The sequence below is a fragment of the Pezoporus occidentalis genome, unplaced genomic scaffold, assembly GCF_034315485.1.
Source record: "Pezoporus occidentalis ecotype Australia unplaced genomic scaffold, CSIRO_AGI_Poc_V1 ctg76, whole genome shotgun sequence".
NCBI lineage: Eukaryota > Metazoa > Chordata > Aves > Psittaciformes > Psittacidae > Pezoporus > Pezoporus occidentalis.
In genome coordinates, this window is record NW_026916115.1 from 1,669,385 (window position 1) to 1,692,202 (window position 22,818).

General features: G+C 43.7%; 1 protein-coding gene across 2 annotated transcripts in view; it reads left to right on the plus strand.

Annotated features, from left to right (window-relative positions):
• The window catches only part of ACBD6 (acyl-CoA binding domain containing 6), a 91,400-nt gene that overhangs the window by 17,379 nt on the left and 51,203 nt on the right, over window positions 1-22,818 (plus strand). For both annotated transcript variants that reach the window (XM_062602382.1, XM_062602381.1), the window contains exon 4: window positions 9,216-9,298. In XM_062602382.1, the coding sequence (XP_062458366.1) occupies window positions 9,216-9,298 (83 nt within the window). The remainder of the gene's footprint in view (window positions 1-9,215; window positions 9,299-22,818) is intronic.

Genomic DNA, 22,818 nt, shown 5'->3' on the forward strand with positions numbered 1-22,818 from the left:
ATAGGAAGTTGCAAGGGGAGGTGAGGAGGACCAGGAGAGTAAGAGGACCTTTCTCTGCTCAGTCTTAGCTTCCTGCTGGCCAGGTCACTTTCCAAGCAGTGGAGAGCCTGCCTGACATCCATTACCCCAATATTTTTTTGGGGTGTGCCCAGAAACCTAGAAAAGCCTGATCAAATGCACCCAAGTCCTGCCACCCTGCATAGCAAAGTGAGGTGGTCAGTGAGGGTGGGAGGAGCAGGGGGACAGTATCCTCTGCTTGTGGCATGAGGTGGGCATTCAGTATATGGGCTTTGAATTGCTCTGCAGCTCATCCTGGAGCTCACAGTAGCTTCTTGTCAAACTTCTGCTCTTCTTTTGTCCAGAAACTCACCAGGCTGTGCTAGCAGTTTGACTGCTTTAAATGGAGAAGGGTACAACCTCTTAAATTTTTCAAAGTAATGTAAGCTGTTGAAAAATTTTCAACCTGGTTTGTCAGAGGCTGTTAAAATTAGGATTTATGTAGAAATTACAGATTTATCTTACTGCGGAGTATATAATGGGTTGATTTTTAGGTGTGGAGTTGTAGACATGTATTTGATAGTATTCAGACACAGGAAGGGTCCATGTACCCTGCTGCTTCACATGGCTATGTAAAGGCTGGTTTAAAAGAGAGAATGTGTTAATTAAAAATGGCATATGCTTTTGGTTAGGAGAAATAGCTTTAATTTTTTTGTATGTAAAATAAGCTATAGCATAATTATGCTGTTTCTGTAGTGAAAATACAGCTTTTCATGTTAGAAAAAGGTTAAGTGGTTATGTTTAGCTTGCACTTTACACAAAGTATGAAGGAGGTATTGAGAGTAATTACTAGAGATTAAGATTTTGTTTGAATGTTTGGTAAGGCATTTGCTAATGTCTTGTAAAGGCAATTTGTTTCTTAAGAGTGGAAAATAAGTTGTATCCTTTAAAGAGCATGTTGTCTAGTACTTAGACACTTGGGCACTATTGTACCCAATTACTCCTATTGTAAGAAAAGATGGCACTCCTTAAATGTCTCTATAGCATTCTACAGTTATTTTGAGCTGAACTAAACAACGCAAAACACATTAAGGCTCTGACACAGCACAGTGCACAGTGCTAAAGGCTGTTCAGCAGGCAGCTGTCTCCAGATCCTACTGCATCCTTCTGGCTGAGCCTGCAAAGGATTGCACCATAACTTCAGAAACCTGTTCCTGCTGGGATGTTCTGTACCTTCTCTTGTCTCTTGGGGGACAGAGGCCGGTGAAGAGCTCTTCATTCTGCTGTTTCTCTGTCTGCAGAACTCATAAATTCACCCTCTGCCTTCACAACCTAGATGTATTGGAGGAAACAGATTTCAGTGGCGCTGGGCAAGCAGCCTTTGAGCTTTTCCTTTTGTAAATGGGAAATTTTGCCTTTGCTGATGCTGTGTTGGCCCAGTGTCAGTCCAGCAAGTAGATGACAGGATGTCAACAGGCAGGCTGGGAGTAGGGGCAGATGTCCTTTCTTTATTTCTCAAAAATTAGGGTTGAATTCAGCTTTCCAGCTTCAGAGCTGGAATGTTTCACCCCAAGCTATGTAGCTGTTTAGTGTTTTCAGTTTGGCTTGGAATACATTTCTTACTCGTACAAATGTCTTTTTAAATCTATATGAGTTAATATCTTGTGATTTGCATCAAAAAAAAAAAACAATGCCCCCCCCCCAAAAAAAAAAAAAAAACAAAAAACCCCAACACAACAACAAAAAAAGCACACAAAACAAAAAAACCAAACAAACAAAAAAAAAAAATCCAAAACCAACAGCAATTGCAGTACAGGCTATGTTTGTATCTACAGCTTGGTCCCCTCTGCCCTGGGCATTTGTGGATTTTCATATGGAGATGTGACAGAAGTGTTTGATTGCTTTCAGGACTGATGATGCAATGCTCTGTGTTCCCCTCATAAAAGCTCTCCATTTCTGTAAGGTGCCTTAAGCTGGAAGAGTGCAAGCAGGCCACTTGCTTCATCCTTTGGTCTACAGACACTGGGAGTCTGCAACTTACTGCAGAGTCCACAAAAGGGACATAAGGAAACAGGAGTCTGCTAGTGGTCTTGTGTTTGCCAGCTCTATATCTGTTTTAAATTCAAAACAAAACAAAAAAACCCAGAACCCTCTAAAAATCAAAAAACTATTGGAAGCCATTCCATTAGATTGAGCATATTATTCCTTCCATGCATATGTTGATTTGTACAGTGAGTCATGAAATCATGGCTACTAGTAAGTATAGAACTTGCTCAAAATTATGTTAAGCATTTTACATTTATTTCCTTTCCCCTGACTGTCTTTACTACTAATTTCCAAATGTGATTATGGTGCAGTTATTAATTAACTCGTTGTTGGTTAAATGAGTAATCTACAAGGCTTTGTTCTAGATCACACCGCTGTTTAACTATGACGTTAATTATAGTATGTTTGGTTTTATTTTTTGAATGTAATCTTGAAAATATTTTCCCTGTCTTAGATTATGTCTTTTTTCAAGAGGAAATTCTGTGATGAGATTTAAAAGAATCGGAAACTTTTTTATTATTATTGTTATTATGTAGCCATTAATGGCAATATAACACAATGGCATTAAACAGTCCCTGCAATATATAAACCAAAAAAGCCCCAACCCTGCATTATCCCATGGAGCGTACTGCTGTTTTTTGTAGGACAGTATGCTCAATGGTACAGACCCCCAGTCGTCTCTTGAAAAGGCTCCTGGTGCTGAGTCATGTACACGCTCTGGCTGAGCTGCTGCTGGGAGCCAAGGAGGATTGTTGAGAGAGGAATGTTAAAATAGTCTGTTTATGATAGCCATTAATATGACTGGTGTGGGGGGTGCAGTGGCCTTTCGTGAAAGGTGGCTTTGCATCACAGTGTAATAGGGAGGGTGCCCTCAGCCAAGGTGTGCTTTCATCTTGTTTGGATGTAACTGGCCTCTGCTAGTCTGCATAGAGTGGCAATAAATTTTAGTAGAGAAGGGAGGATTTTATGAATCCCACTCAAGTATTTAATAAGGTGCCTAGTTTCATAGATGGCTTAAAAAAATTCCTTTGGTAGCATCACCTCTGAAGGGTTAATATTTACCTTCCCTCCTGCTGCAGGTAGTGTGAAGTTCAGCTGAGCTGTAGGATGCAGGTGGAAAATACCTTTGGAAGGGGACATTGTTTGTCCTCATTTCATGCTTCATTAGCTGCCCTGCTGGGGGACTCTCCTGCATTGCTGTGGGGTCAGGAGCCCCCCACAGTGCTAGGACATCTCTTCCCTGTTCAAGGGCTTTGGTCTTTGGACCACCTGCATTTGGGGTGGAGAGCATCCTCCTCCCCTTGGTTGTCCTGGCACTGGCCTTAACTAGCAAAGGAAAAGACAGCAGCAATTATGGCACACACAATTAACGAGCTTCTAATCTCCAGCCTTGTGTGTAATTGCTGCTGTCAAATACAATTAGTGTCTGCCCAAGTTCCCTTCCCAGGGGGATGGCCAGGCCACAGCAGAGAGGAAGGGAGGGGAAGGCGTGGGGGGGCAAGGGTCTGAAATTTTAGGAGAGTTTGTTTTCTTGTTGCCTCCCTAATAATCTGCACTCCTCAAATTGTGTCCAGAAATGTAAATCCAGAGCATTGAGGGGACATGGTGGCCAGCAAAGCAGGCCTTGCAATCATGTTGGGTTAAGTCTGTGAAATGTCTTCTGTAAAATCTCTCACCTGCAACTATATGAGCTTAATTACAATTCAGTTAGCACACTTCAGGGATTTACGTGTACCTCCATGTGAGCCTGACGGGGTTACAGGACATTACCTGTCCCATCATGGCAGTAGAGACTGGAGTTTTTATCATCTCCCAGTTGTAGTCTAGGGAGTTGGGACACGAGCCAGGGTTTCTCCTACTGCTGCCAAGCAGACCTCTGAACATCCAGTGCTTGCAGCTCTGCCAGGCTTGGTGACTTGATTGCACCCCAGAGCCTTGAGGGCATCCTGCGAGGCCATGGCAGACCTTGGTTGCTTCTCTGGTGGCTGCAGAAGGCTGCCACTTTGCTGTCGAGCAGGGCATTACACTGTGCTGCTGATGCGTTATATGCATCTTTCTGCAAACTGGCACTGGGCAAGGTAACGTGTGTCCCTGGAGCAATGCTGGGTTCTACACAGGAAGGTCAGAGTGTGCCGTGCAGACACCTGCACCTGAATGAATGGGTGAGCTTATAGGAAGGTGAATTACACAGAACAAATGCAGATTGAAATCTGCACTATGTATTTGCTGCAGCAGAAACACCTGAGAAGTTTTGATGGTAATAATTTTGTTGGGAGTGTTTCTTGTCTCCATCCCATAAAGCTGGATACAGCTGCTACTGTGGCTCAAGTTGCCTTAGGCTCAGAGGGAGAGAAAAATAATACAACAAGTAGCCTCTGAAAACAACCTGAGATAACTTCTTCCATGCACTGTAGCGGCTCAGGTGTGAGATCCTGATGTATAGCTCTCATTTAAGTTGCCTTACTTTTCTGTTTCCAAGATGCCTCATGATGAAGAACTTAAGTCTTGACTGTTTTAAGGCATTAGCCACTATAACTTCAAAGATAAGTATTTTGATTACATGAGCTTTTTTACTGATGGCTGTTTTTCTTAAATATCTACTTATGTGAGGCTACTTTAAAGGTTTTGGATGTGGAGAAAAGCCAGAGTGAGATGTAAGGGAGTTGGGGGAATGATAGATGTGCTGTGTAACTCGGCCGTGTGCCTTGCCAAACAGCTATTGCTGCTGTGTGCTGGTTGCCTAGACTTGCAGAACTAGCCAAGTAGAGTTCTCATTTTGCTTTGTATAAGACTGGGATACCCTACATTTAACCCATGCCTAGGATCTAGCTCTTTTGTTAACTCCAAGTTATGTGGGGTATTTTGGATGGTTTGTTTTTTTTTTAAGGTTTACTGAAACCTGTGTTATTCCTGCTGTTTTGTGGGATCTTTGTAGAACTTCTCTGTACCTTTCCATCAGATTCATAACATATGTGTCATGCATATAAAATACACCCTCCACATAAAATAGCTTACCATTTTACCAATAGCATACCATTCCGTCCAGTTCAATCCCAGCTAATCACAGATGGTAAATTCACTTGCATCTCTATAACGAGTTCTGGCACATGAGTTTGAAGTGAGTCATCAGAAGGGCCTTTCCAAGTGCCATCTTGTTAAATCTTTTATAGCTTGTTTTGTGTAGATTGGAACAAAGCTTGTGCTTGGAGATTAAAAATAATAAATCCCTGTCCTGTCTTCAGGGATATAGCAAGAGACTGGCCCACCAAACCAACCCTGACGGGAAGCTACCACTCTTCCTCTTAGATGGTAACTTTCATCCTGCTCTCCAAAAGTGCAAGAGGAGAAATGGGTCATGCTGTGATTATGAGAAACTTTTAAGACCAGAATAGAAGGTGAACTTGAAAGCCTCACAAAGAAAATGTTTGTCTAATTGTTTTTTGTTTCCATAATGATTAGTATGATAAAGCTATCTTCTCTTTCTCTTTTATTTTTTCAATCATGATTAGGCTTTAATGTTGTTAAAGCTTATAAGTGAATTCGAGCTACTGTCTTGTTGAAGAGAAGATGGACCTGAAATTTTCAGTGAGGCATTGGACAGAGTTTTTTAATGTGTCTGTCATTATATGTTAACCTCTGAACTGGGACACAACGTCTATTTTATGGCTGACAACAATTTAAAAGTATATATCATGACATCGTGGATAAAGGAAGAAGGGGGAGTGGAGGGGAAAAAAAAAGAATTAATGATGTTAGCAAATATTAGTCCCTGTATTTCCATTTTGTTCAGAAAGTGGTTGTCAGGCTTTGAGGCTGTCTGGAGCAACATTGTCAGTGACAGCCAATCGAGATGCGATTGTACCTTGAATCGAGCTGCTCTTTTATTGACAAATACAGTGCACTAAGACAGGGATAAGGATACTCTGCTGTCTTTTCCAGGAGGAATGTAGCTTTTCTCCTGGCATTCCTGGTGACATTTGAGAAGGATAGTTCTGGGCTTAGTGGAGTTCCCTGCACCAGGAAGTGAGCACATTGGGAGTCAGGGGAGTTGAAAATGTCTCTTAATGAGTACGTATGCTGCATACTGAAGCATGTATTTGCCCATGATTCATGCTAGCTTTGGTCAACCAGATCCACCTACCAAAGTTAACTGTCAAGACTAATAGTGACTTGATATCAGCCTTAATTGTACACAAGCAACAAAGAATCAGTGGGCAAGAATTAGGGAAAACCCGGAGAAATTCCAGTGCCTCTTAAGGCCCAGAGCTTTTATGTGCCACTACCTATGCTTTGGCACTCGAGTGCAATCCTCCAGAGTTTCTTCCAGTGCTGTCACAAATTCCCCTTTATTCCCACAGTTTTTAACTGGCAAGCCCCTCATGCTCATGGAGCCCACAGTAATTTTGCCTTTCCTACAGCATGCTCTCACATGGCCCTGACTATGGGTAATACTGCTATCATCTCTGTCAGATTCAGGTTGCAAGTTATGGGAGCCTGGGATCATGTTATTTCTTAACTATCATTAGTTACATGTGCATCTGCAGTGCTTTTGGACAGTGCTGCCAGCAGTGAAAGAAATTGAGCTGAATTGAGAGCCACATAGTTAATTATTAGTGCCTTTTTTAACAGAGGAGAAAGAAAATTTGCAGTGTCAGTTTTTAATTTCATTGTGGTTTTTCTAGGTAATGTAACTTTAAACTTACTGGTGATTATCTGTGTATATGTAGCATTTGCTTTATCTTTCCAGCTTAAGCCCTTTTCTGCTGTAGAAATATCAAGAAATTTAAGGAGGAAAGTGCATCTGCACATTACTGAGCACATCGGCCAGTATGAGCGATAAATAAAAACAATAGCTGTGACGTGGTTTGGAAGGAGCAGCTGCTGTCTCACCTCTTTCATTACCCAGTTTGGTACGTCGCACTCAGATATTGCGTGCGAGTCCCTGGCAGGCTGGGTAGTACAGATATTGGAAGTGGGCAGATGAGCTCATGGTATAGGCAAGTTGTCAAGGGCGGCTGGAAAGAAACCAGTTTGTATCTGCATCAAGGCAGAGTTAACATTTTTGGGAAGAAGCATTTCTCATATCCTGAGCAGATTCCCCTTGGGAAGTTCAGTGGTGATGAATGGTGGAGTCTTGATGCTGTCTTTCTTGGCTTTGCAGAATAGGGGCACACATTAAATCCTGAGAGCAGAGCTGAGGCTTCTCCTGTACATTTTTCATAAACTTTTTCTACATCTTGAGGACTGTGGTGGAATAAACTTGGTTCAACATTCATAAGCTGAATATTGAGTTACCTATTTCTGTGTGAAAGAGATAAAAACTGCTTGGATAAAGTAACTTGTATATGGATTAAAAGCCACATAAAAGAGAAGGTTTTGGCTGAGCATTTTGGGGAAAGCTTTTATTGCTAAGTTTTCCAATGACCATATGTATCTATTTAATCAATATGATTAATCTTTGATAGAAATGCATTGGTTGTGCAAAGAAGTGAACTTAATCCAAGGAAACTTTTTTTACAATTTCTGCCTCTGGGAAGAGGAAATGTATTTTCTCAAAGTGTTGTTTCTGACTTGGGGGGGGTGGGGGAAGCAACAACCAAAAACAGTAGTGGGAAGAGATGAAAGAATATAGATTTTAAAATATTGATTGAATGACCACTGCCCCTCAATACCAAAGAAGATAGACTAGTTGTGAGTATAGCTTTGTTTTATAGAAATAACTCTTGCATGTACTAGCAGATGATCTGAAATTAATTTTCTTTACAAGTGGTATGGAAACAACTGATGGACAGTAAGGTTCTTTGCGCATCTTGAAAAAATTATTCAGCATTGCACTGTAAACACTGAAGCCTTTTCCCATCAGGAAAGAACTTTGTGTCACATTTAACTATGTAATTTGAAGGAAGCCTACTTGCCTAAGCTGGTATTCCTAAACTACTAGGAATAGTTTGGGAAGCCAATTTCCTTTCCATTTTTTTCTTAAATAAAAAAAAAGTCTGTGATACTTGTAAACCTAAATCTTATAACTTTGGGTTGGTACAGAAGAGAGAACTGAAAGGTGGAACTGGTTGGTGTCAGACTGGGCAGAATGTAGAAGTAAATGTATTATGGGGAAAACAGTAAATTGATTTAAAACAAAAGTGACCTAAGGAAGGAAGATGAATGCAAACATGGTTCACTTTTTAAAAAAATTAACATCCTTCTAGGTAGAATTCTGATGAGGCAGCAATGCTTTCTGATGTAAGCAGCAATGTATTGCAGCTACTTGGGCTGCTAGAGATTAGAGTAGCTTTCCTTTGGCTTCTGATCTTATTCACCCTGGGTGTATCTTATCTTATCTTATCTGGAGTCTCTTATCACAGAAAGCCACAGAACTGTTCCACTAACAATAGCACATTGCGGTTAATGGGCTGGCTTTACAAGAATTACTGCTGTGAACTGCAAACCAGTTTTGGCTGCATACCTGCAGACCAAGATACTAGGTGCTATGGAAGAGTTAGGGTTTCTGGTACTTTGTACTCTTTAATAGGGTCAGACTTTCAGACAGCAGGCCACTTCTTCCTTTGTGGAAGTCTGGCATCAATGTAAAGTCAGCCAATTGAAGATCCCAAGCTGCAGAATGTTTTTTTGAAAAGGTAGGGCTGAGGCTCCGTATCGATCAGTCATTATTCTAATTGTTCATTTCTGTTATGGTGGGAATCATTCAGAATCCTAGAGTTCCTGGGAGTAAATCATTTGGAAATGCTGCCCATTATAAAATTTAATTTTAAATCTATATTAAATAGATTTAGAAAGGCAAGCTTTGCAATCCGGTAACATAACATTATGCTATCTCACAGAGGCTCAGCTTTTGGGCCTTAAGGAGCCACAGCTGAGAGTGCTGCAGAGACAAAGGTTTGGCTCATTGTGAGAAGGACAGCAAGGCTGCCAAACCTACCTTTCAGGTGACCCTTCTGGGCCACCTTCAGAGGAACATTGATCTGATTTGCTGAGACATCCATCCATCTGTTCTTGATGGAGTAGGGTTGTGAGGTACTGTCTGCCATAAAGATGAGCCTTCCAGAGGGCTTGTCCTGTCTTTGGGGCAAGAGAAGGGGTGGGAAATAGGGGATGGCACAGCCTGGAGTGGGCTGGGAGACAGCATGCTGGACCAATCTTTCTTTTTCTTTCAGATGACAGAGAAGAGGGGAAAGGAAAGCAAAACTGCATTTGGTGGCCCAGTTGTCAGCTCATTATATCAAGAGGAAACAATCAGGTGATTATCTGCACTGGATAATACAGTTAAAACCAGTATTCTTCTATTTTTCTAATTTAATTTTGTTAAGCCCTTTTTTTTCTTTTTTTTTCTTTTTTTTTTTTTTTTATATTGCACAAGCGTGGTGGCAACTACAACAGGATAATAAATGACAGGAAAGAACTTTTCAGGTCCATAACCATTTAAATCAATAACTGCCTGTATCATTGCCAGGTAGTAACCTTTCCCTAGCACAAGATGTGGAGGAAGGGCAAGATTTCCCATTTTTCAGTTATATGGCTAAAAAAGGTAATATTGGATATTTTTAATAGAAAGCTATTTAGACACTATCTTTTTCAAATAGTTATTTCTTTACCAATACATTCATTAAAGATTGTTCAGTGAAGATTTTAATGTTGGACAGTGTTTGCCTTCAGGGAGAGTTTGTACCTTATATCAAATTAATTCTTTCTAGCTTCTGCAGCTAGCATAGCAGAAATGCATTTACTGAACTAGAATGGCTGCTATTTAAAAACTGTCAAAGTGCAAGTAGTAAGTGACTTTAGCTACTGAATAAAGACAGCTGGGTGTTTTGTTTGGATGGTTTTTTTGCTCTTCCAGACTACTAATCATGGGTATAATATTAACTCCAATACCTAAATGCCTGGAAAGGATCTTTCAGAATAGTGGTTTTAGTTAAAATGAACAGTCAAGGAAGAGTAAATTTTTGAGCAGCGTTTGCTGTCGTGTTGCAGTCACCCATTTATGTGTATGTGATGCCATTTGTTTTATTGAATGTCTCGCATCATTTTAGTCCCAGGAAATTAAAAGATAAACACTGATTCCTATAAACAAACAAGATAAACACAGCCTCCCAAGCTTGCTAGATCTTTCCCGAAGTATTAAATCTCTAACGCAGCAGTTCTGTGACTTGTTGTCACAAACTAATGAAAAATAAATCTTGGGAAGGTGGCTCCAAACCCTTTGCAAGCTCAGGTAGAAATTGATACGGGTGTTGCATGTAAGCAAATAGAATGGCAGTTTTGTGCTCAGCAGTAGCATGGGCACTTACCTTTGTTACAGTCCACTTTCTAGTGAGGTGGAGCAGTTGGCCAGGAGTAGCCTTCTCTGCCTTGCATGGAGAGCCAACGCATTTTTTAACTTGCCCCTGGACCTTGACCAGAGGTACTCAGATATGACCCTGGTTTAACAAGCTGTGTGGTGAATAGCACTTCTGCTAGCCACAAGCTCCTTTTTCTTCCCTGCTCTGTCAATGTATGTCTCAGCCAACAATCCTTGTTGACAGTTTGTGACCTTGTGGTTTAAATCCTGTTTGAGCTCTTCTTTTAGGAGTAGAGCATATCAGTGCTGCCCAGTGTTGGGTGTGAAGTATGAGCTATGCTTAGTCCTACAGTAGTTTGAGTCTTGGCTATCCCAAGTACTGCCTGTGCCCCTTCTTGGGTGTGAAATACAGCACAATATACTGCAAAGCAAAGTTTGCTCTGATAGGCTTGACTAGTCTAAATTTTGTCAAATTTTTGTTTTTATTTCCGTGAGAACATGACTTCTGCAGGTCTTGAAAATAAGTAGAGCTCCAAATATTTTTTTTTCAAGCATGCCATGAGAACATACATGCTGTATGTTCAGTATAGCATAGTTGCAGCCTTTACAAAATGAGGCTATAGGCAGATGTAGTCTCTGACACAGATGGAATAGGGTGATTGTGCTAAAAGTGAGTTAAATGAAGTCTCCTGACTGCTGTCAGAATGTGGAAGCTTATGTAGTCTGTTAGCACAGCTTGGTTCATAGGGTACAGTGCCTTCAGTTGCAAGATAGGAAGCAAGTAAGTGCTCACCCATGTGCAGCTTGTACAGGTTCAACTTTCTCAGAGTTGCCAATGTACTATGGCTTTTGTCTACTGTTCATTTGCTTACTGGAACAGGAAATATATGTGTGCAGCCACATCTCTAATGGTGATAAGTATAATAGTAAAAGCACAGTCCTAACAGCAAAATTGCCCTGGTACCAAATCTGCAAGCAGATGAGCCAGAGAAGGGTGACTTCAGACCTTGTTTGACATCCAAGGTTATTCTAGAGCAGGGGGTGATTTGGTTTGATAGTAATATTGCTCACCTGAGAAGGGTGACTTTTACTGAGGCTGTCGGTGGCTACTTACAAGAGCATAAAGTTAGCATTCAGTAATACTTCAGTGCATTTGTAAATAGAATGCAGTCTTTGGAAAATGCATTATTTTTTCTAGAGGAAGAAAATGAAAATGTTTAAGAGGAAAGGAAACTTAATAGCTTAAATACATATACTTAAATACATTAATACTTGCAGGTAAGTCCCATGCTGTAAGTTCAGTGTATATTGTGTATGCTACCTTAAAACCTAAGATCTGAGAAGAACTCAGATGGAGGCTATTTTGTTGACTCAGTTGTCTGTTGGACCTACTGAAGCTTTACAACAGGCTTACAAAAATTGAGATACAAGTCAAAGCACTTTAGTCTCTGTTTCCCAGGGCTGTTGATAGGATAAATATTTTTTAATTACAGGATCATAATAAGGAAGCCCAGAATAAGAAAAAAAACAAACGACCCTGTATTTTATGTATTAAAAATGAAAACTCAAGTCCTCATCAGTCCCTGGGTACTGACAGACTGCTGAAAGCAGTTTCTCAGGCGTTATCCTGCCAAATACAGCCTACCACACGCCCTTTAAGATTCTGCTGATGCAAAGGCAGGAAAAGGCTGTTTACTTTATCTGGATCCTTAGAACCTCACCTTGCACTGGGACATAGACAAGAGTGCAAGTGTGGGGTTTTGAAGGTTCACTTATTTTATTCTTGCCAGAAGCTTTTGAACAGTTTGTCAAACAACTAATATGCTCTAATCTGCTGCTATGTAATAGAGACATGAGAGATTTTGTTTTAAATGGTGTAAATCACTAGTTTACCCTCAGCAGTAAATAACCAAGCAAAGCAGGAATGCCACTGCTTTCAAACTGAGTGTCTAAAATTATGTATAAATAATGCTTACATTCCTTTTATGAAATGAAATGCTTTGGGTTTAGGATGCAAATCTGTGCATGTTGGACAAAGTGGAGTTAACCATACCCTACTCTGAAGTCAGGTGGATCAGAAATAGGAGGAACTGGGATTATGCCAGGGCTGATTTTGCTTTATCACTAATCTCAAATGTTTCTGTTTTGAGAACAAGATAGAAAAATGGTCTGTCTGGCTCACAGAAGTACAGCACTGTGATTCCAAATAATTGCACTGATTCCAAATAAATTCAAGAGCATCCAAAGAAACAGGTTATACTGATCTAATTAAATCAATTTAGAAAGAGAACTGGTTAAATCAGTGCAATCTGTGTATTTGGAGATCAATCTTCACATCCAAAGGTCTCTTGAGCTAATGAGGCATAGCAGTTATTTACTTTGGGGTGCTGGTCCCTGGTCATCAATTAGGGGTCATTAATAAACCCTGGCAATAAAGAGCTCAAGTACCCCCAGTGACTAATAGGGAGCAGTTGCAGAATATTAGCATAGTGCTCTGCCTCTGTGTTTCTCTGCAAATCACTTATCTCACTTCAGGCATTACACAAAAATAATGCATGATGGTGACTGATGATGGGACTTGGAGGTTCCCCTGGAAGGGAGAATGCAAAAATTATCTGCAGTTTCAGGCTGGGTGTAGTGGTAGGGTTTTTACTGCTGCCTAAAGCTTTGTCTCTTTTTTGGTGTTATTACCAGAACAAAAGCAGTAGTAGTTGAGCTCCTTCATGATCACATAGCTATAATTAGTTTCACAAACCTGAGAAATGAGCAGTGAGATGAGGTTGACTGACGTGTCACCAATATAAATCTAATCTAAGACACAAACAGGGAGATGCCAAAAATACCATGGCATTGGAAATTCAACTTTACTTTGCAGCATTTTTTTAAGTGGGGGCAAGGGCAAGGCAGTTTGTGTTTCCAGCACATGAAAGCATTGACTTGCCAGATGGAGAATGCAAAAATATGTTGCAAAATGTCTGTCCGTTTCCTCTAGAGGAGCCCTCCTGCACCCTGCCATGGGCTGCTCCCACGTGGCTCCAGCATGCTAGCTTGGGGATGACATCCACTGCTTGGCATGGAGGTTTCCCTGAGCTATCTTTTACACTTCTGCCATCCCAAAAGATGTTGTAGAAACCCTTGTCTGGTAGAAACTTCCACCCTTTCCTGTAACATTTAGGAATGACCCCAGTTGCAAGTGGGGCTCTGTTTAAGCTCACGGTGTGGAGCAGGCACCCCTCATTTGGGAGCCCGTCTGATGCTGTGTAATCTATCAGAATGGTATTAATCCCACTAACGCAGCCGCCATCTGGCCCTGCTGCTGGGCCTGCTCGTGCGAGCCCCTGTGATGGATGGCCTTGGGAATTGATTAGTTGTTGTGCGAGACAAATGAACTGTTTTGGCAGAAAATACCAGAGGTCGCTGCGTGTGGTCAGGCACAAAGGCTGCTGAATTTTAAAGAGCTGCTTCCAGCATCCATTGCAGGGATGCCACTTTGGAGTTGTGATGGCTTTTGAGACAAGCCCAGCACTCTGGAGCATGGTTTGGGTTTTGTTCTCTCCCTCTAACCCTGCTTTCAGGAACACCGGCACTGGAAATGAGCACAAAGCTGCAGTGGTGCAGGAGCCAGAATCCTTGCTGTGTTGGGAATTAGAGGCTCGTGCTGGTATTATGTGTGTGTTTGGGTGGCCATGCTGCAGATGTCTTGTTCACATAGATGCTAGGCTGGCAATCCCTTCGGAAGAGCTTTCCTGGTTGTGCAGCCTGCAGTGTGCTCAGCCCTGGCACATTTCAAACAAAACGCCTCCAGGTCCAAGCAGCTGGGGTTTGGGTTTTTTCAGGTCAGCGTCATTAAGAAATGGATGCTCTTCTGGTGATGTTAAGTGGGCAAGTCTCTGACTTCAAGATGATTGCCAAGTTTATTGCTTCCCTCCCTTTTTCCAATGTCCCTGGAGTGGTGACCCTTGGGGCTTTGCTTTGTTGTGGAAAGGGGCAGCTTGTCTGCTCAGGCCTGCCTTCCCTTTGGGAGAGTGAGTCCTTCAGTGGTGGCTCCTTTTTAGGGTTTTCACTTCAGCCTCCTCTCCAGTGCTGCCACTAATCTAACAAAGTACGTGTGGCGGTGTAGCGACTGGTGGGGAATTGGATGACACATGTCTCGCTATGTCCTGGCCGCTCTCAGAGGACACCACGCGAGTGTGCCAGCAAGTGGACAACACTTCCCCTGAGACAGCCTGCCGGATCAAAATAAACTTGAGTTATGGATTTATTCAGCTTTTAATACCTCAGCTGGCATAAATAATTGAGAAAGCAAAGGTTTGTCTGTGGTGCATACCTCAGGGACCCACTCCTGTCTTCCTCCCTCCCACCACCCTTTCTTATGAAAATGATCCCAGTTGCACTGATAGATAATAACAACACCAAGCAATTAAAAGCTATGGGTGGCTGGAGAGAGGAGAAAAGGTTCAGTTAATGAGCTTTTCCTCTTCCTGTGCCCAGGAGAGCCTCAGAAGTGAGGAGGTGATTAAAGCAAAGAGATAATTATAGATTATGTGAAATGGGTCCCTTGGGGGCCAAGGGCCTTGACAAAAACAGTAAGTGTTTCGAGTGTCTCTCTGCTCCCCACATGCTGTGTTCCGCTCCGCCGCACTCCCACTTGCTCAGCAGCACCTTGCCAAGCAGATGGGAGAAGCCACCTGTTAGGAGCACCCGGGGCCACTCCAGAGTGGGTCCACTGGGACGTGGCTTGGACCAGCCCCAGGAAAAGGGGAGAGGATGCCCAAAGTAGCACCCGATCACAGCCCTCTGTGCTGGAGGTAACCTGCAAGGGGGGAGGAAGGGCATGGGGCAAACCTGGAGGATACTGTCTGTGTGAGCGTAGAATACCTGAATACCAGGTCTCTTCTGTGCTGTTTTTCCTGGTAGTCTTGGTGGCTGTTTAGAAAGCAAGGAGGTTTACAGCACTCAAGGTACAGAAGTGAAGCCTGGTTATCCAGCAACAGATCTTTTTTGTGAGATGTTTAAAAACTGTTGGTTCACCAAGTGTTTTTTTATGCTTAAGCTTTGCAAGCTTGGAAGAAGATGGCTTTGTTTAAATTCTTCCACATACTTTTATTCAAGGACGAAGAAAGTTGCCCATGTATTACCTGCAGGCAACAGATATGCTTCAGCTCAGTGTCAAATCAGAGCTAGCATTTCTTACTGGAGATGAGGGAGAGCAGAAGAAAATAGCCTGGAGGGGGGTTGAACATGAGTCAGCAGGGAGGAGAGAAACCCTTCTGGCCATCTTCAGGAAATAGATGTAAACGTACTCCCTGCGTTTACTGACAGTCAAGTGGTCTTGACTCCTTTTAAGCTCAACAAAAAGAGACAGTGCTTGTATATCACACACTCTAACATGGAAACAAAATTGCATCTGGGTCTTCCTTTCTAGCTAGAAGTTTTAAATTGTGCGCATCTCCCTTAGGTTGAATTTCATGGTCTTTCCCATCTACCGGTAACTTGAATGCTGTATTTTTGCATAAGCTGATATTTTCCTGACAATACTAATAGAAATGCTATGGGTTCTTCCTCTACCTACCCCAGCCCCCCAACATTATTTGAGCAATATCTTAGAGCGTCACTTTACTTCTGATTTCTGATGTGCCTCTATCTAGTTTTAGGCTGTTTCTACCAGTTTCTGGGCCTTGATGCTGACGATATCTGGAATTCAGCTTCACATGACTGGTTCTTTTTGCAGATAAAATGTCTGTGGTCTGACTGCATGGACTTCTCAGACCTATTCAGGAAAGGGCTTGTTTCTCTTTCTAATATTTACAGAAAAGCTGGATATAATATATGCTATTTTTGTTTTAAAAGGGGCATCAAGTACAGAGGTATGGTTTAAAGCTTAGAGAAATAAATGTGCAGTAAACAGATTAAATTTCCCAAAACCTTATTTTCAGGTGGGGAAATTGCTATTTTGGATTGATTCCTTTCTGGAGACTTCTGAAAGAGAAGTGGTTTCTTGGAAGGGGGATATATAGAGCATTTGAAGAGGTGGTTATTTCAGGAAAGCTAAATGATATCCAGATAGCTGTGTCAAGTCATTTTCCCCCTTACAGGCAATAATATCCTTGGGAATGGACTGTAGAAGTCTTATCTAGAGGCTTTGGTAGGAAGATTACCTGGGTTTGGTACAACACTGTTAATGTGTCCTCTCTCCACTGGTGCAGATCCTGCAGCATGCTTCCCATGGAGCACAGTCAGTTGCTTTATCGCTGTCATGTACCTTCTGGTACCTCTTGTGCTGCTGTGTGAGGTCTGGCAGGGCTGAGCCACCCAGGTGCTGTAGCATGTGGAAATGCCCGTGCCCAGGCTGACTGGGTGGCATCACTGCTAAAGATGCTAGGCTCACAGCCTGAGCTCCAGGTTGTGATGCAGAAAATCATCTGGGAGTAACTGAGGATGATTGTGGACTTCTCTAGCAAGAAGAGACTGGGCTTCACTTTCTTACAGAAGAAAGAATGATCTGTAATAAAGTGTGTGTGTGGCTGTGCAATGGGGAGAAAACTGCTGGAACCAAATTACTGTACAGTGTCGTCTGAGAAGTAGCTTCATGCAAAAGGCTGCTTTCAAGCAGCCAAGTGTGTGTTTGAGAGGTTTGACTAACAAGGTAGGACTGGACAGACCTCCCAGCACATCACATCAGCCCTTGTTAGTAGAGGCAGGCATGTCTAATGACCTCCATCATGAATCTGTCAGGCTCCATCTTGAGCAATATAAGCTTTTTGCCTTTTCTAATCCCACCATGAGACTCTTTTTTTCCCCAGAATTCAGATTGCATCTAAAGTGTGCAGTGATCTCCTTCCCAGGAGCTTGTGTGTAGTGAGTGGACAAGACCTCCAACAGATGAGTTCATGGGAGACTGGTTAAGAAACTGGAAGACTTCTGTTATATCTCTAGGCCTAAATACGAAATCCCATGGGGCACCTAGCTCTTGCTTTTTTTTCAACTGCCATGAAACACTATCTCCAGTCACTCTTGCAAAGCTCTTTTGCGATGTTTTGAGAATCTGTGAAATATCTTAACTTCATTAGAGGTTCTGCTTGGTTTGTTTGTTTGGACAGAAGTTTTATCATGTCTGACACCAGGGTATTGCTTTTAGCTCTAGAAGAAGCTATAGAGGTACCTCAAGCACCTGTGACATCACACAACTTGATCTTCTTACCTGCAAGCAGGCCTAAGCAAGCATGCACTGGCATCCTAGCACAGACATGTGCTAGTCACTCTGCATATGCCAGCCTGCTGCTCTGAGCAGAGATCATGGTCAAGCTTTCTCTTAACACTGTCAATTACAAAAAGGAGTGTAAGTAGGATCACTTGTAATTGGGTTACTTGCTGGTAAATAAAATAAAACCCAAGCCTTGTGGTCCGATTCCAAGATAAACACCAAAAATTTAACAAATCTCTTGACAATTACTTACTAAAGAGTACCTGGTAATAGCAGGCACCTGTTTTAAAGCCACCAAAATAAAGTACTTGCCCACTGTTCACCTTTTCACATTGTCCTGGGTTCCGCAGTAGCAGTCATGTTTTTTCCTTTGTGTTAACTGGTACAGTGCTGTGTTTTGACTTCCAGTTTGAGAACAGTGTTGGTGAAGCCGATGTTCTCGGTTGTTGCTAAGTGATGTTTACCCTGACCAAGGACTCTGTGAGGCTTATGCTCTGCCAGGGAGGAGGGGAGGCTGTGAGGAAGCAGAGACGGGGCGCCTGACCCGGGCTAGCCGGGGAGGTATTCCATACCACAGCACGTCATGCCCGGGGTGAGGGGTAACTGGGAGTGACCCGGAAGGACAGGGGTTTTCCGGGTGGAGCTCGTTTCTCTTGGCCGGTGGTATCGTATTCTCTTCCCTTGTTATTTTCCCTTATCATTGTTGTAGCTGATAGTAGCGGTGGTGATTTGTTGCTGGACTGTTTTTGTCTCAACCCGTAGGAGTTGCACTCTCTCGATCCTCCTCCCCGTTCCTCCGGGAGCGGGGAAGGGGAGAGCCCCGGTGCGGGGAGGCAGGGGGGGGAGACGGACACGGACCTCGATTGTTGTCAGCTCGGCACCACTCACTGGGAGTGAGTGAACAAGCTACCTGACTGGGTTTAAACCACGACAGTTCTTTTTGGCGCCCAACGTGGGGCACGAAGGGTTGAGATAAGAACAGATCTGACTGGATTGATAGTCACTCGTCACAATGCTGATTTATTGGCTCTCAAGGTTGTTCCTCTTGATCTCACAGTTTCAGTATATGATATCTTACGTCCATCCGGTACTTGCTGTATTAGTGTTTTTCAAGTATGGGGCTTGGGCTAAGGTTTTTATCCCATTGTACTTTATGGTAATGACTTGTAATACAATAGAATCATTGATCATGAAATTGATCTGGCTTATGTTCCCAGTGTGGTCACCACCTTTATACTTTGGGAGGTATATGATGGAGGTGCTTAGCAATTACACATCTTTTTTCTCCTTCTCAGGTGCTCAACCTGGGAAGGAGACATCCTTTTACCCTCCTAGTCGTCCCCCCAGACCATTTACATTTGAGAGTTTTGAATTTTTTGAATGGCCTTTTAATGCTGTTGAGACTTGTTTGCTGATGGTGATGGGAATCACCATGCTAACACGCATACAGAGTGTGTTTTACCCACTACTGATTTCAAGAGTTAAGCAGATTCAGGTTTGGGTCTTGTCTGGGGTCAAACGACGATGTAGGAGGACCGAGAGATTTTCCCTGAGGCTGGACAGCCATGAGTGGCAGGGTGTGTGGGATAGTATGGGCAAGTATCTAGGTCAGTGGGCCCCTCCAGTACTTTGGAATTTCACTACTGAACAACTGCAAAATCCAGAAGAATTAGTAAAACACTTAAATGAGGTGTGTGGTCATTCTGGCCATACCAGAGATGGACAAATCATGGCAACGTGCTGGGGCTTGGCCTATGCTTACAGGGCCTTGTTCAACACTATCCAGCACCTTCAAAAGGAAAAGAATGTCGGCGGATCTGAGGGCAAAGCAACAGTCGCTACTCAAACTTTGGCTGCAATGAACAGCACAGCTGTCCCAGTGGCAAGTACAGCAGCTGCTCAAACTTCAACTGCAACAGACAGCGCGGTTACCCCAGCTCCAAGCACAGTAGCTACACCACCCCCAGTAACAAGTACAGTTGCTACTCAAACCACAGTGATAATCACTGCAGCCAAACCAGAGGACCAATTCGTACCAATATCAGTTGCCCCTGTACGCAAGAGAACAAGCAAAAAGGAGGCAAAAAGGGTGAAGCGAGATGAAGAACCAATGAATTCACCACCCGGTCCAGAATCTGATCAGGAGTCATCATCACATGACGAAGAAGAAGAAGAAGAGGTAACTTCTCGACCTCGGACCTCAACCGAGCTGCGGAATATGCGAAAAGATTTTACCCGTCAACCAGGGGAGCACATCATCACCTGGTTACTCCGATGCTGGGACAATGGGGCTGATGGTCACGAACTAGAAGGTACAGAAGCCAAGCAGCTGGGATCACTTGCTAGAGAAGGGGGAATTGACAAAGCAATTGCAAGAGAGAAAAAGTCCCTCAGCCTTTGGAGGAGGCTCTTGGCAGCTGTGAAAGAAAGGTTTCCGTACAAGGACGATGTTACGAGTCGTTCGGCCAAGTGGAATACTATAGACAAAGGCATCCAGTCTCTGAGGGAATCGGCCATCGTAGAGATGATCTATCACATCAAGCCGAATAACGGGGATACACCTATAGATCCAGATGAAGTTGAATGTACACGACCCATGTGGCGAAAACTTACACGGAATGCACCGTCATCATATGCCCATTCATTGGCAACAGTAACCTGGAATGACATAGTACCACTAACAGTGGATGAAATGGTTCATAAACTCCGAGAGTTCGAAGACAATCTCACCCCTTCCATCATCTCAGCTGTGAAAAAACTGTCCCAGGACATCGAACAATTGAAGGACAATCTATCTGATTTATCCGGCTCCTCACGTGTACCAACACACGTCTCAGCTATTAACAAAAGGCGTCCTATTGTTCAAGAGAGGAGATACAGGAGGTATACGCCACGGGGTACCCTATGGTTTTACCTGCTGGATCACGGAGAAGACATGACAAAGTGGGATGGAAAACCTACTTCAGCTTTGGAGGAACGGGTGAGTGAACTGAAGAGGGGAGCAAGGGCCAAGACTGATCGTCCCATGAGAGCTACGGCTTCAGTCTCTGGTGATCAGTTTCCCAGATGGAGTGGAAGAGCTGATTTTACTCCAGCTCCTGTGATAAAGAAGAATAATCCCTTTCAACACGACTTAAGTGTCCAATGCTGTGACGACTGTTAGAGGGGCCCTGCCTCCAGCCAGGTGGAGGTAGGGGACAATCGGATTTACTGGACTGTGTGGATCAGATGGCCTGGCACATCAGTCCCACAGAAGTATAAGGCTCTAGTAGATACCGGTGCACAGTGTACCCTGATGCCATCAAGCTGTCAAGGGGTGGAACCCATCTATATTTCTGGAGTAACAGGAGGATCCCAAGAGTTGACTGTGCTGGAGGCTGAAATCAGCCTGACTGGGAGGGAATGGCAAAAGCACCCTATTGTGACTGGTCCAGAGGCTCCATGCATTCTCGGCATAGACTACCTCAAGAGAGGGTACTTCAAAGACCCAAAAGGGTACCGGTGGGCTTTTGGTATTGCTGCTTTGGAGACTGAGGAAATTGAGCAGCTGTCCACCTTGCCTGGTCTCTCAGAAGATCCCTCTGCTGTGGGGTTGCTGAAAGTTGAAGAACAACAAGTGCCAATTGCGACCACAACAGTGCACCGGCGGCAATATCGCACCAACCGAGACTCCCTGATTCCCATCCATCAGCTGATCCGTAGACTGGAGAGTCAGGGGGTGATCAGCAGGACCCGCTCACCCTTCAATAGCCCCATATGGCCAGTGCGAAAGTCTAATGGAGAATGGAGACTAACAGTAGACTATCGTGGCCTGAATGAAGTCACACCACCATTGAGTGCTGCCGTACCGGACATGCTAGAACTTCAGTATGAACTAGAGTCAAAGGCAGCCAAGTGGTATGCCACGATTGATATTGCCAATGCATTTTTCTCAATCCCTTTGGCAGCAGAGTGCAGGCCACAGTTTGCTTTTACTTGGAGGGGTGTCCAGTTCACTTGGAACCGACTGCCCCAGGGGTGGAAACACAGCCCTACCATCTGCCATGGACTGATCCAGACTGCACTGGAACAGGGGCAAGCTCCAGAACACCTGCAATACATTGATGACATTATTGTGTGGGGCGATACAGCGGAAGAAGTCTTTGAGAAAGGGAGGAAAATAATCCAAATCCTGCTGAAAGCCGGTTTTGCCATAAAACGGAGTAAGGTCAAGGGACCTGCACAGGAGATTCAATTTTTGGGAATAAAATGGCAAGATGGACGTAGACAGATCCCCACAGATGTGATCAACAAGATAACAGCAATGTCTCCGCCAACTAATAAGAAAGAAACGCAAGCTTTCTTGGGTGCAGTGGGGTTCTGGAGAATGCACATCCCAAATTACAGTTCGATTGTAAGCCCTCTCTATCATGTGACCCGGAAGAAGAATGATTTTAAATGGGGCCCTGAGCAGCAACAAGCCTTTGAGCAAATTAAACGCGAGATAGTTCATGCAGTAGCCCTTGGACCAGTCCGGACCGGACCAGATGTAAAAAATGTACTGTACACTGCAGCTGGGGAGAACGGTCCTACCTGGAGCCTCTGGCAGAAAGCTCCAGGGGAGACTCGAGGTCGACCCCTCGGCTTTTGGAGTCGGGGATATAAAGGATCTGAGGCCAGCTATACCCCAACTGAGAAAGAAATACTGGCAGCCTATGAAGGGGTTCGAGCTGCTTCGGAAGTGATTGGCACTGAAGCACAGCTCCTTCTGGCACCCCGGCTGCCCGTGCTGGGCTGGATGTTCAAAGGCAGGGTCTCCTCTACACATCATGCAACCGATGCTACATGGAGTAAATGGGCTGCACTAATTACACAACGAACTCGAATAGGAAATCCCAGTCGTCCAGGCATTCTAGAAGTCATCATGGACTGGCCAGAGGGCAAAGATTTCGGAATGTCACCAGAGGAGGAGGTGATGCGCGCTGAAGAGGCCCCACCATATAATAAACTGTCAGAAAGTGAAAAGCAGTATGCCTTGTTTACTGATGGCTCTTGCCGTATTGTGGGAAAACATCGGAGATGGAAGGCAGCTGTATGGAGTCCTGGACGACAAGTTGCAGAAACTGCTGACGGAGAGGGTGAATCGAGTCAGTTTGCCGAGGTGAAAGCCATCCAGCTGGCCCTGGACATTGCTGAACGAGAAAAGTGGCCAGTACTTTATCTCTATACTGACTCATGGATGGTGGCAAATGCCCTGTGGGGGTGGTTGAAGCAGTGGAAGCAGAGCAACTGGCAA